We start from the raw sequence: 14,157 nt of genomic DNA on the forward strand, positions 1-14,157 counted from the left end.
ATGTATTGACATAAAACATTTAATTTAAGTCAACGTTTCAGTTTTTTAAGTGCAGCGTCTTGTGGCATTTACCTTTGAGCAGCTTACTGAAACCATTACTGCACTTAACCTTTCAACAGCACAAAAGAACAGTGTACTGAAGCAGCTATTTAGACATGAAAGTATATTTCTTTTAACGCACTTTGAATCATCTGGACAATAACAGGGTTTATCGGCAATAAAACATCTATGAGTAGCTCAATTTCCCGGAATCAAGTACAACACAAATCACTCATGCAGGTGCTGTAAGAAACCACAATAATGCTTCATCCCCATGACAAACCACTGTAGAGACGGACACAAAAAAGCCTACTTCCTCTTGAGTGAACATTTCCCTTCTAACATGTTGAAACAGCAGATGTTGTTTATTCAGACTACGGGCTGTACTGGTTTAATTATATAAACAACAAGGATGAGCAGGGATTGTCATTACACCTTAGGCCACCCAGTAATTTAATTTGGTTTCATTCAGGGAAATACTTTGTTATTCAAAGCCTATATATCCTCACACTTGGGTCAGGTGAGGCCACTAAATCTAGGTAAATTGGCAACCCATTACTGCAGTGAAAAGCTTAGAAAAGTTAGCAAGTCAATTACATTACACTTGAAAATATGACAGACAGCAATTAACTCAAAATCACACTTTTGGAAAATGTGCAGTCCTTAGTTCACTTAACATGCATCTTTTAATTCCGGAGGAACTAAAGCAACGAGAGGGAACACACAAAAAGACATGGGATACAAGCAAAAACAGCCTCCATAATTTACTATGTTTCTATATTAGTTCGACCTGCGATACTCAAGGAAAGACATGACATATTGAGAGAGATTTGGATGCCCACAGCTTCAATCCAATGTACCTAGATTTAACAAGAGGAAAAACTGAGGTTTGAGTAAATGTTGGCATTTCCGTGAGACTGAGAGGATGAAGGGGATTTTGCTGCCTCTAAAGTAACAGAATAAGTCAGCCACACCGGAAATATTTTGAAGCAGTTTTAAGTGGTTATCGTGTTGAATAAGTCCATCTATTCCGTGAGTTCTGATTAAGCACAAAGACACCTTCAAGACTTTAACGGTACAAGAATAGACTGACTTGTATTTTTTAATACATTTTACAGGGTGAGTGTATTTTAGTCAGTTAACCAGTGTTGCTGCTGCATCCTCAAAACCACAAGGACTTTCCAAAGGAAATGTAATCATTTTTTTCAGACTACAAATCAGTCTGTAATTGTGGAAGTGAAATTGGGCGCATGGAAAAAAAGCTGAGTGGTGTGCCGCAAACTCTCTGCAAAAAGGGCACACAGCTATTTTCATATGGGCATCGTTTTTTGTAAGGCTCATTCTTAAATAGACACTGACAGTGCTAAACCCAAGTCGCTGCCATTACTCAATGACTCACAATTTAAAGTGGATTTTCCATTCCATTAAAAAAAAGGTCTCTACCAAAAGAAAAAAGAAATTTGCTCGTCTTCGTTTCAGATGGAAATGTTGCATGTTATGGCGGCAGCACAACATCGCCACCTTTTTTGCTTAGAAGACAAGTTCACTTCCTTTTTTCATAATTTATGAAAGTGTGTTATGTCAGAATTTCAGAAGGCAACAACAGCTTTGTGAACACGAGAAATTATTCTCCCTGCTGTTCATGCAAATTAAAAACACAATCTAGATTTTTGAGTGTTTCATCAGTCATTTCAAGTCCACTGTTTGAGATTAAAAAACAATATTTGTCAGCATTTTTCATTCAAGGTTTCAAGGTTTCATTGGTCATATGCACAGCATATACAACGTATATGTTGGCAATGAAAATCTTATGTCCCATGCTCCTCCAACAACTCAGCATACATGGTGCAAATAAGATTAATAAAATAGTGCAAAAAGAGAGAAGAATATTTACAATAACAACTATAAAGATTTGAGGATGTGAAATATATACATATGTGGAATACATTGAAAGTATTTAAATACTTTACACTGTTGAATGAGGAGGTATGGACAGATGCATATATTATGTATAACAGATGTATATGGCAGATATGTATAATATATAGATATGTGTACTATAAACAGATATTCAGATATTGATAGGGACATACAGTGTCAAATCTAAAACAGTTTAAAGTTTCATTGTTTTTTTATGCTACATTTAACACATTCATCACTTAACTTAAACTTCTCATTTGTGCTCTTCATATATTTAAGAAAGCAGAGCTGTTGCATCCTCAGGGTTTTAACAAGCTGGTAGTGGCCTTGCTCTAAGACTCTGAGGCGACTGTAAACAGCCACCGTTTTCTAAATGGAAACAGGGAGGGCTCTGTGTGAAGCCACGGTCCCTTTGGGAAATCCTTCAAGGGTAAACAGGCTTGTGCTGCCTTGTGATGCCAGAGGTTTCTCCGGGCATCATACTGCTGCAGTACTGCAAGCACAGTGCATCTGAAGTGAGTTTAACCCATTATAATAAAAAAGGATGCCAAATGTTTTCAATGTACAGTGTCAGTTAACAGAATATACTTTAAATATTGACAAATGACTTTGTTGAAAAATTGCCAGATAAACCTACGTCTTGTAACCGGCTATTTAAATACCTTTAAAAAAGGTGTTTCTTTTTCCTTGTTTCATATTTATTTAGGAGATTATTGTACAAATGGTAGGAAGAGACAAAGAACATACATTTCTAAAATAAGTTAAATATTTGTCATTTACTAAAACTCACACAATCTGTACGGGTCGAATTTAGAGCAGCTGCAACTAGTGCCAATACATTTAAAGGGAGGCTGTGGCTGTGAGAAGAGATAGATCTAAATGGCATCAGACAACGATTAAGTGCACATCAAACTATCTAGACATATCTGCAACAAAATGAAACTGTTGTCACAGTGCCGAGAAGGTATCCATAATGTTTGACAAACACAGCAAGTCTTCTACTACCCCAGATTCTTTACTTGCTATAATGTGGGTGTGTTCTCACGTTACAGTTTTGCTGAGTGCAGCAGTAAATAACATCTGAAAACAACTCAGTGCCCTAAGAGACACAGACATGGGCAGGTCAGAGGAAGGAAACTTTAAAACTGGAAAGTTTGAGTTTAGCCTCCAGGGAATAGGGCAGCATGTCTGCGTGGCACACGCCGTCTCTGCCCCGGCTAGACAGCAGAGGTGAAAAATAAGCTGCAGTGATCAGATTATGATTTAGGACGTAGAGCGGATAACATAAAGACCAAGTCATCTCTCAGCTTTTATAACACACAACAATACATAATATGCTCAAACACATACAGAGAGCAATATGACTGCATGTCATAATCCCTGCTGTTGCCTGGTGACACGACAGTCACAACCGCAAAACTAGGGTGGGGTGTCAACACCCTAGGGATGTGACACAATTTATATTTCTGGGTAAACAGGAATGTCTAGCTATCATGATGCTAAGTTAATAAATTGATGTGTTTATTCTTAAAACCTAAACCAACCTCAACCCTTAATAAAAAATGGTTATATCAAACTATAATACATTATAGTGTAAGACTATTTTTTGCTCCACAGAAAATAGGAACGCTCCACGGTTGTGTTCACCTTTAGCATCTGCAAACTATGTTGTCAGACTGAAGTCACCAATCATTTTGAACTAGAGTCTTGATTCCTAAAATATACCATGGGACCACAACTGGTGTCACGATGCCAAAGTAATGCTTTAGGAAAGCTATAATGAAGTAATGACGCTAAACATAGCATCCTTAAGTTCAGATAAGGGGCGGTGAAAGAGTAAGAGTGTGCAGACATACGCTACTTAGCCTGAACGTATAGACTAACACAAAGGAAGGCATACAGTGTTTTGCCATCAGTTTACTTCTGTGCCCTAACAAGCGTTTGTGCAACAACAACTGGGCACTTGACAGTGGGAAACTTCACAATGACCGGCTTAGATGGCAGACATGAATCATCCCTTCTGTTTGTAAGCTTTGTGGTTCCAGCAATGCGCGGGTTGCTGGGTTGGGGGGGTTTGCAAACAGAAAACTCACAACAACACAAATGTATTACAATGCTCAATAAAGAGAGTAATGTTTGGGAGCAGTTTAATTAAACATTATTAAACTTAGAGCTTCATTTAGGCCCTTACACCAGTATGTGATTTGAAAATTGAAAATTTCTTCCTCAAATCCTATCTTTGAAGTGATGCTGGAGGCAGCAATACATATTCTATATTGAACATAAATATTAACACAAAAATCGCAAAATCTTGAAAACACATTTATACATATTGTGTGTTTACATTTGTTTGCTTTGATCATAAAAAAGGGATGCTTTTTTTCACTTCCTGGCACATGTATAATCTTCTCATCTCACCAAGAAACAAAGTCTTTCTGTTTAATGTTTTTGTGGTTTAGTTGTCATTCAGTGGAAAAATGGCAGGAAAAATGTAATCAGAATTATATAAACCTTGGACTTGCCATTAAGCCTTAAAGCAAACCATCTAAGTAGTTGGTCAGATAAAGAACTCTAGCCTTCTGCACTCACCTTCAGTCCATCGCTGGGTAGCCGATAACCAAACCGTGCAGGCAGGTCATCAAAGTTATCAGTCTTGTTGTCAAATGAGTACTGAAAGATACAAAGATGAGGTTTGATTACTCTGATTCAAGGTATTTCTTAAAAGCTGATGCATTGACAAATAGAACTTCACTAAGTGACTTAGAAATACAAAACCTAAACGTGAAATATCTACAGTACCATGTTAGTGCTAATCTGGATTGTGTTTCTATTGTTATATTATTGTTACAAGTTTCTATATATTGTCCTATATGTAATTAAAATCACTCACAACAGCGATGTCAGCCTCCACGGGCAGCAGGTTAAGGAAGGCGAAGAGCTGAACAGTGAAGATGGTGTAAATCTGAGTGGCCGACAGCATCAGCATTCCCAGAGACAGCAGCATCTTGGCATCACGTTACAACACCCAGCTGCTATGCCACTCACTCATAAACATAGACAACCATACACACACAAATTACCACACACACTGGCCTGCAGTGGAACCCCTTTCCACCCGTCTGTTGTCGTTACACCTGGAAAAGACACCAATGTTAAGCCTTAACTTATAAACACTGATGAAATACTACTGACTGACTTTGATTCAAATACAGACATTTACATTTAATTCAGGACTGCAGTTTCTTAGTTTTCCTTATGCCAAAAGTGGTGTTTAATGCTATGTTCAGGTGTTTGAATGGTGTCAACGGCTGCAGCAGTGCACTGTCCAAGCCTCAGTTTATTCTAATCCTGCATCTGGTCTTTCGATTATCCCACTCCACATGTGTCCGTCTCCGGGGGTTGCTGCGTTGTGGAAGTGAGTGGTATTTCAGCTATCAGAGTGCATTGATCATATATTTCAATACTGAATTCAATCTTCTGCAACAGTGTCAAAGCAAAGCTGATATTCTTGACAACAGCTGGAAATGATTTAGTGTCAATGATACCCCTTCCCAGTTCATATATGATAAATTATACAGACAACCTGAGAAGTGCTGTAAAGATGACTGTTTGGATATACACAAGGTACTCTGGACCATCTGTTTCTTTTGGTTGGTGCTTCTCATTTGTACTACTTTTTCATTTTAAGATGTAAAGCAGGAAGAAGCAAGAGGACAGTAGAGGCTAGGGCTGCATGATATTGGGATAAACTGAAATTGCTATCAAGATTGAGACTTGATAATACAAGAATTTTCACCAGATGACAAGAAGGTAGTTTTAAATCGTGCTTCCACACAACTGAAGTTAAGTTTGAAACCAAGTATATTAATATGTTCATATGGACAGAATTTAGCTTCAGGCCTGACAACCCAGGATAAGGGGTATGAGTTCACACAGCAGAGGGCATCATGTGACTGGGTCAGGGGAAACCAACCAACAGGCTTTAAACTACTAAGCTGTGTGGTCAAACTGCAAAGTGAAGTAGGGTTTGAGGATTACCTATTTTGTTGAGGACCATTTGGGAAAAACATGGCTGTCTTTTAATTATTACATCATGTGTTTGTGTGCAATGCCACCATTTGTCTAGGTTATATATATTGGCATTAAACATCTGTACTGTAGCAGTAGTGCTTCGAACAGATATGGTAGAGCTATAGTAGCACTTGTATTATCAAATATTACACTGTGTTTTGGCATCTGGAATCACTAAATAGCTTCAACTCAAATGTGGAAACATGTCAATACTCATTTTGGCATAACATTTCATAAACAATTTAAATTGTACCTCAGAGATCCTGATTCGCCTCAAACTAAACCCATTTTTGCAAATATTCTAGGAATAAGCAGTTTGAAATGAACAACACCCATTGCAAAACTATTAATTATACTATAAGGAAAGTATAGTTTATGGTTAAAATAAGAACTAGCAATTGGGATTAAAACCAATAAGCCAACTGATATATTTTCAAACCAAAAGCTGCTAAAATCAAGCATTTCTAGATCAATAAATGCCACCTGCTTCATATGTCCAATCTGCATAATTCACTTTAAAAGTACATTTTTAGTCTTAATCACATCAGTGTAAAAAGGGATTGAGGCTTCAAAAGGTCACGTTTCTCTCCTCCCATCTTACTAATGCTGTCACTTTCGATGGAACAATGTCTCCATACTCCATATACTTAGCAGGGCACAGCCTGATTTGTTCGATAGCATAATTAAAATACTAAGACATAACCAGACTTTTGTTAACATCACCACAATTAGAAGGTGCCCATGATGCTGGAAAAAAACAATTCTTTCAGTAAAGTCCAATTCTATTTGACATGTCATGACATTTCCCTTTTGTCTAACAGTACACCATACCCCCAAACCCTAATGTTTAACTGCACTATGTATAAGTGTCATAATGTAGAACATGATACACACATATTTGCAAAAGGCAGATATTGATTTCTTAGATGACCCGCTGGGTGTCACTATAATGTATTGTCAATTTAAACAGAAGGTGTGAATTATGCCAATAAACATTATTATTACATGGTATATAAAAACTCTGAGGCACCACAGTCAGAAACATGACAGTAAAACTGGCTTAGACAACAGAGGGTCCTCTTAAATCCTTAACACAAAACCAAGGGGAAGTGAAAGCAACATGTCAACTGTGCACCGATGACTAAACATCAACTGACAACAGTCCCATTTTATTGAGAAAAACACAAAATGTAAAAGTGGGTCAGCTGCCTTTACAAACCAGAGTGATTAAAAAACAAACAAGTTAATGACAATCATAGTGTAAACATTGACAACGATCACCAGACTTCACAGAATCGTGTTAAACTTTCAAACCCTATATCTCCCGTGACTGATGTTTGGTTACGTTGTCCACTCCTAACTGCTTTTATACATATCACTAGTAACGTTAGTGTCAGTCATTGTCACTTCGCTACAGTGTTTTATAGTGTTGTTATACAGATAAATAAAGACGTGGACAGCCTTAAAGACGTGCATCTAGCCATAAAAACAGAGCGTCCTGTACCCATGTTAGCATAGTGCTAACACAGAAAGCTAGCTGGCTTATCGTGGGTGTTTACCTTTATTTCTGCCTGGAGGTTTATCTTGTCCAGGAATTTAGCTGCTGGTGGAGACATCGCTCTCCTTTACTGTAAGTCGGGTCAAGGCATATGTACAACAGAGAAAATTTTGGATGGACTTCATCCCGTTTGGACGGCGTGTCAAAAAATATGAACATAAACGTTACAGTTTAATCTCCTCCGCTAGCTTCACATGCACTGCTCCATATGCATGTTCTGATTGGACGGACCATCTGTCAATCATTCAATTCCGGAAGTGACTCCAGACGTAAACATATCCACGTGACGGCACACCATTTACTGCCTTTTACAGTGAACTGCCTGAGCCAGCAGCCTCCAGCTTTTAGCTGTATTAAAGCTACATTAGGAAATTAACTGGCTACTGAATGTAACATTTGAAGAAATATTTATTTCAAATGGAGAAATGTATATTCTCTTTTTTCATTAGCGCAAATGTTGGTACCCTCCCTCCTCAAAAAAAGTCTCAAACTGTTTTTATTCTCTAGCACCCTCTTTAGTTAGTGATATGCACCTTCTCTTTAGTGGATCATGTTGTATTGGACACAAGTAAAACAGATTATATAGATGGAAAGACGTTGATGTCTTCCTTCAATCAACAGTACAGTACAGAAATGAATACCAAAATAAAACAAAATGTTTTGTCAGCATAAATGTGTATTTAAAAAAGGTTAGGAGAACTATTAAAACAATAGCATTAAAAACAAACCTAAAATAATGGAAAGCTTGACTTGAAATTGAAATTAGAGCAACTAAACTTTCAAAGTTTAATATAAAATGCATGGTGTTTAAAAGGAGTGAGTAAAACAATATGCAAGATTGGTTTACGTTTTATTTGTATCCTGACTGACTTAAAAACAGGAAATCATCCAAACTTTAAGATTTTGAACCTTGAGAAACATATTCATTGTTTGCTCCAAGCCCGGTTTAAATACAAAACGGATGTGCACAGTTTCAGATTTTAAAAGGTCAAATGCAAATTAGCAGTCCCCTGTAAAACTATCAAAAACATTTCAAGTTACTGTAAAGATCCTCCGACTCGGAAAACAGCGGGTTGTACTTTTGTTTCCCCTTAAAAGGCAGAGCGAAGGGCTGACGTCACACTGCTGGGTTGGATTTTTTTCTCCAATTGTGTTCACTCATTTTCATTTGTTCATATTGTATGTTATATTAGCAATGAGAAATTTAATTCCATACATAACTTGTACAATATCTGAATCTGGTTTATTATAGGTTTTCACTTACAGTGAAATTTGCTGTGGTGTCTTGGTGCATTTAGGGTTTATTGCACAAATCAAAAAAAATACTACAACAATGTAAATAAGCTCGAATATGTTCATTACTTTGCTTGAGTCTGTGAGATATGCTGATGTACAACATTTCCTGTATTGCGGTGTAATGTGTACCTTTAGATTGTAAGTCCGTAACTGCACCTGAACTTTGTGACTTTGTGAGGTATAATTTCTGTTGTACATATAAACAGCCTGTTATATAAACAGCAGCAGGTCATGTGTGCAGGTGACATTAGATTACATCAAACTCCAGTTTTGTGAGTCAATAGCGTACAACACATCATGAGATGTACAGTATCTCTTCTTCAAGTACTCAATATACATAAAAGACCTGTATCATTTTGAAGGTTTGTTTTTTTTCCTGTCCTTACATAGTCATTTAAGACTTTTGATAATGATTTCAAATTCCATACAATGGAATTTAGGATACACAACTATTTAATAGGTCAAAGCATTGTCTTTTATTCACTTGTTAATTCCTAATTTTCACAGTAGCTACCTCCAAACCCACCCACCTACGAACCCCTTCCCTCAAATGACATTGCCTCTCACAAACTCACCGCCCACACTTCTCTGGCCAGCCAGAGCACCACAGAGGGGCCAAGCGGACGGAGGACGATATCCTGACCATGAGGGTCGTCATCTGCTTTGGTTCCTCCTGTGAGCATTTTGACATCCCTCCCAATCAGACTGTGGGGGCCTTAAAGCAGATGGTTAAGGTAATAGAAAGCTAAACAGTGGTTGCCCTGGAACATCACTATTGTTCATTTCTTGACGTGCTTTGACTATATTTTGAAAATGTATGTGACGATTTGGACATGGTGCTGGAGGGAAAAGTGACCATTTGATGTATTTATCATATTTTTGCCATTATATTTCTTGGAATAGACAAATTGCGAGACTGCGATTAGGTATATTTATTATAGTATAGAGCCCCGGAAAAAAATATGAGACCACTTCCGCATTATAATTTTCTCTTGTTTTATTATTTTATTATCTATAGGTATGTATTTAAGTTAAATTATTATAATTTTTAGAAATGATATTCTATAAACTACTGACAATTATTTTTCTCTTGGTTGAAATTCAACAAACACTGGAATGGTTGCCTGCCATACAATACATGTGGAGATAAAGTGGTCTCTTCATTTTTTCCGGATCTGTATGTCTGGAAAGAAATGTATTTTTGTTACTAAAAGAAAATGTTTAAAACATCTCCCTTCAGTTTAATAGTACAAAACTGTAAAAATGTGGCAGAATTAATACATGTATCAAAAGTCGCAACTGATAACTCATTATGCAAAACCTTGCAATAAAGTATTAAAAAAGACAACAAATAAAGCAAATGCAGCCATAGATGCTGAGCAGTGGATATCAATAATGTTTTCATCTCTCTATCCGGCTCCATACATTTCCATTCTGTCCCTTTCTGTAGGATAACTTCCTGGTACAACTATCAGATGACAAGCAGCACCAGTACCTGGAGCTGAGCTACGGCGGTGCAGCACTAGAGGAGAACTGGGCTCTGTGCGATGTGGGCATCACAAGGGGCAGTGCCATCCGATGCCTGATAAAGGTATTAAAATATGAAAAGGGTTTAGAAATGTGAAACTATTTGGTGCTTTGCAGTTAATACAATCAGCATGATGATGCAGAGGGAGAATGCTTGAGTCCATCTTTTCTTCAGGCCTAAACTTTAAAAGTCATTTTTTCATAAAATGTTTTGCATCAAACGAGTATTGCATTGTATTTCAAATTTACTGCAGACTAATACTTTTTAAAGAATAAAACCCAATAAAAGTTGATGAGAAATTAGAAGATACTTATACAACATTTACTCTTGGAGCTGGTCCATATTGTATTGTTCAGCCACACTTCAGTACAGTTTATGCTTGCTGTCACTGAAGCCTTATGCTGGACCTGTATATTGGACCCCCAGTCCCCTCATTCACACACTGACAATTCACTTAAAAAAACTAATTTTTCTTCATATTTTCACTTAAAAATAAAATCTTTTCTCACCAAACACATCCTATTTACAAACGTATTTTTTTTTTGTCACTTCTTTTTTTGTCAAGATGTGAGCGGCTGCATGGAGACAAGTTAGTTTATTGCTGTCTGAGATCTTTAGTGTGTCCTTTTTAGTTGTTTTTTATTATTGGGAAACATTCCAGGCACCAGGCAACGTTTTGTGAAAGCTGACGGTGGTAAGCATGCATGTGTGTCCCTTTGTCATCATTTTACATCCTCTCATAAAAATTGTACTAACTTCTACAAGCCTTACATTATATAGGTCCCTTTCACTCTCAAAACTTTTTATGTCCTGGTCTGTGTATCTTATCTAAAGCTTTATTTCAAAAAGTTTCTCCTCAAGATTGCACCAGAGTATACTATTCAGTGTAAATCTTTTGCTTAAAGATGGTGAATCATGTGCAGATCTTTTGTGGATAAACATGTACATCAAAACGTGTCAGGCTCTGGGTTTCCCTGAGCAAAGTTATCCAGAGACAAAACTGTATACAGTATTTTTCTCAAAATATGATGCAATTTTTTTTATTTTATTGTACATAATTTCAACCACAGAGGGGCACTAAACTCCTATTTGTTTATACACCACTTGCACTGGCAATGTTTTAGATTGAATCAGAGTACAGATTAAATTAATAAGATTAACTTAATTAAGTTTTTAAGGGATAAAACACAGGGTTTCATCCACTAAAGTCTTTGTATTCTTTTGTCTTATTAACTGCAAGGCCCTTATCCTTTTTTTCAGAGTGAACGAAGGCCTGTGATGCGTGTATTCAATGCTGTGACAAGAAAAAGTCTACCAATTATGGGCAGTGAGGCACTTATGCATATTTCCGTGGCTAGATTGAAATCCGAGGTGTCCATGCAAAGCGGCCTCCCTGTCAGCACTTTCAGACTGAGCACACCTGCAGGTGTACAGCTCTATGACTGCAACCTACTGCAAGACTACGCCATTGTAGTGGGTACGGCCTGCTCTCTGTTTATGCAGATGGTGTGTGTTAGTGCACAGTGAGTGCTATGTAGCTCATTATTGTCAAAGCTCATAACATTTTGATTGATCCAGTGAAAAGTTAGATTATATCATGTTTTGTATTGGCTTCTAAATTACTTTACTTTAAATTGTGTAATGTACTAAGCCTCTAATAAGTACTGAATGTTAGGTGGTATTAACTTCATAATAATAACAGACCGTTCCTTTCTTAGAAAAAAACCCAAATTGCAATGTTGCACGTTCAAATTAGATTATTTTTTAAATACAAATTTGAAGTTAATGTTGTAGGAAAAAAACGAATGATTCTGATCTATTTTAAAATCCCAACCCTGTATAACTATTTTTAAAAAATGTTTTAAAGGCACTACTCTCTGTTTGGATACCTGGGACGGTTGGACTGAGTTCCTCCAGGGTTGCCTGCTGGGCCACAAACTGACCGTCCAGATCCACCTATTGGAGAAGAAGCCGTTAATGAGGTCAGAAACTCCTTTCATAAATACAAGTGTGACAGAACTGTTGTCTTTCAGTTAATCCATAACTAGTCAGAGTGCAATCTGACATGCATAGAGAATATTTTCTGATCTGCTTCACCAAGTTTCAGCTGCAGGTGGCACTGTACATCACTGCCTCTTTTGGTCACCTGGATCTGGCAGGCTGGCTGCTGGAGAGAGGGGTGCATGCTGAGAAACCAGTTGGGGTCCATCCGTACCGCCAGTGGTGCCAGCAAACCGCCCACAGAGACACCGGAAAGTGTCCCATCCACATAGCTGCAGAGCGCAACCAGCTCCTCATCCTCAAACTCTTCATCACCAATAATCTTTTGAGCTTGACTTGTAGGGACCCTGGAGGTCAGGATCCTTTGAAAGTCGCTATTCAGCACGGTAGCTGGGGTTGTGTGCAATACTTAGCAAACAAGCTGTGCTCAGTAGTGTCCCTGTCAAACATGTCCCTGCCAATGCAAATTTACCTCCAGATAAAACGCTGGGTGAGTTTGGGGCAGAAAAGGGCAGCCTCCAATCAATGCCAGTACAGTGCTGCTTTCAAAGCCACGGTGGGGGATAAGCTGCTGGTAGATGGTTTCTACCAGCCATACATGTCTTCCAAATCCAGGAAAACTGTAACAAAACCAAGCAGCTGAATCAAGGCCAAGGCTTTGCAATCCTCGCCTCCCATCAGCAACTTACTTTCACAGCTCTCCAGTCAAGGTGACTTTAAAGAGATGCAAAAAGAGCGGGAACAAGATGTGGAAAGTAAGAAAGCTTGTCTATTGGATGGAATCTGCCAGGATAATAGCAGCTTATGCAGAAGGAAATTTATACTGCCACATATTTCCAAACACAGTGTTCCCAAGCAAAGATCTTCCCATATTCTGACTGCGTCTCTGACGTCTGGCACAACACCAAGAGAAAATGCCATATACTGCTTGACCATAGCCAGGTTTCTATCCTTTTTTCTACAATCCATTTCTTAGCAGAAGGCTATATTTGTGCATGTGCAATAACATTAGTAACATAAATGTTTTTTTGCTTTTTTTAAAATTGACAGCAAAGGGTCAGTGAAGCAATTTGTATTTCTTCGAGTCATTTTATTTAGAGCACACATATTTTTTGTTTGTAATTCTATCAGTTTCTCGTTGTTAATTTGGGCTTTCAAAATACTCAAAATTTAAGTTAAAGGCGTTACATATATTTTCATATTAAAACATTTTTTTCATATTTAAGTAGTTTCTCTAAGAAGAAATAAAATAGAGACTAAAAACTGCCTCTTTTTTTTCCTGAAGTTGTTTCACCACACTTACAATTCATATTGATTAACACTGACTTATTTTTGTCAAACAAATACTTGCAACCCTACTTTATTGTGTTTATGCTTGTAACTTTACAGAAAAGCTGTGGCTGAAGCAGCTCAGCATTGCCCGGACCCTAATAAAGAAGCGTCTCTATACTATGGCCTGATCGAGATATGTTTACCATCAGCCAAACTGCTGATGGATCTCCCATCAGCTGCATCTACAACTGTGGACAACGAAGAATCCTTCTGAGTGACAACTGAAGAGTGCATCTCAGGCTTAATGCGTTATTGAAATGAAACCTCTCTGTCTTTGTGTATTTATAGCAAAGTATCTGCCTTCTATGGCTTTTTACAGAAATAGAGATTGATAGACATCATATGCTCAGGTTTAAAAACGTGTTTTAATTACTAGAAGTGAATAATTACTTAATGCAATTTTGTGTTTAAT

At 37.6% G+C, this 14,157-nt stretch overlaps 2 protein-coding genes across 2 annotated transcripts in view; one reads left to right on the forward strand and one right to left on the reverse strand.

Annotated features, from left to right (window-relative positions):
* Positions 1–7,822, reverse strand: part of rnf13 (ring finger protein 13) — a 37,267-nt gene extending 29,445 nt beyond the window's left edge. Inside the window, exons 1-3 of the mRNA XM_063891349.1 lie at positions 7,590–7,822; positions 4,850–5,093; positions 4,549–4,629 (exon numbers count right to left, since the gene is read on the reverse strand). Of these exons, the coding sequence (XP_063747419.1) occupies positions 4,549–4,629; positions 4,850–4,963 (195 nt within the window). The 5' untranslated portion in view covers positions 4,964–5,093; positions 7,590–7,822. The remainder of the gene's footprint in view (positions 1–4,548; positions 4,630–4,849; positions 5,094–7,589) is intronic.
* A 1,706-nt stretch (positions 7,823–9,528) lies between these two features.
* LOC134870218 (protein ANKUB1-like) lies at positions 9,529–14,095 on the forward strand. The gene is given in 7 exon segments (XM_063892303.1): positions 9,529–9,618; positions 10,335–10,475; positions 11,673–11,889; positions 12,280–12,394; position 12,465; positions 12,514–13,354; positions 13,791–14,095. Coding segments are annotated over 7 exon segments (1,488 nt in total). The 3' UTR covers positions 13,874–14,095.
* Positions 14,096–14,157: the final 62 nt, after the last annotated feature.

The sequence above is a fragment of the Eleginops maclovinus genome, chromosome 9, assembly GCF_036324505.1.
Source record: "Eleginops maclovinus isolate JMC-PN-2008 ecotype Puerto Natales chromosome 9, JC_Emac_rtc_rv5, whole genome shotgun sequence".
Classification (NCBI taxonomy): Eukaryota; Metazoa; Chordata; class Actinopteri; order Perciformes; family Eleginopidae; genus Eleginops; species Eleginops maclovinus.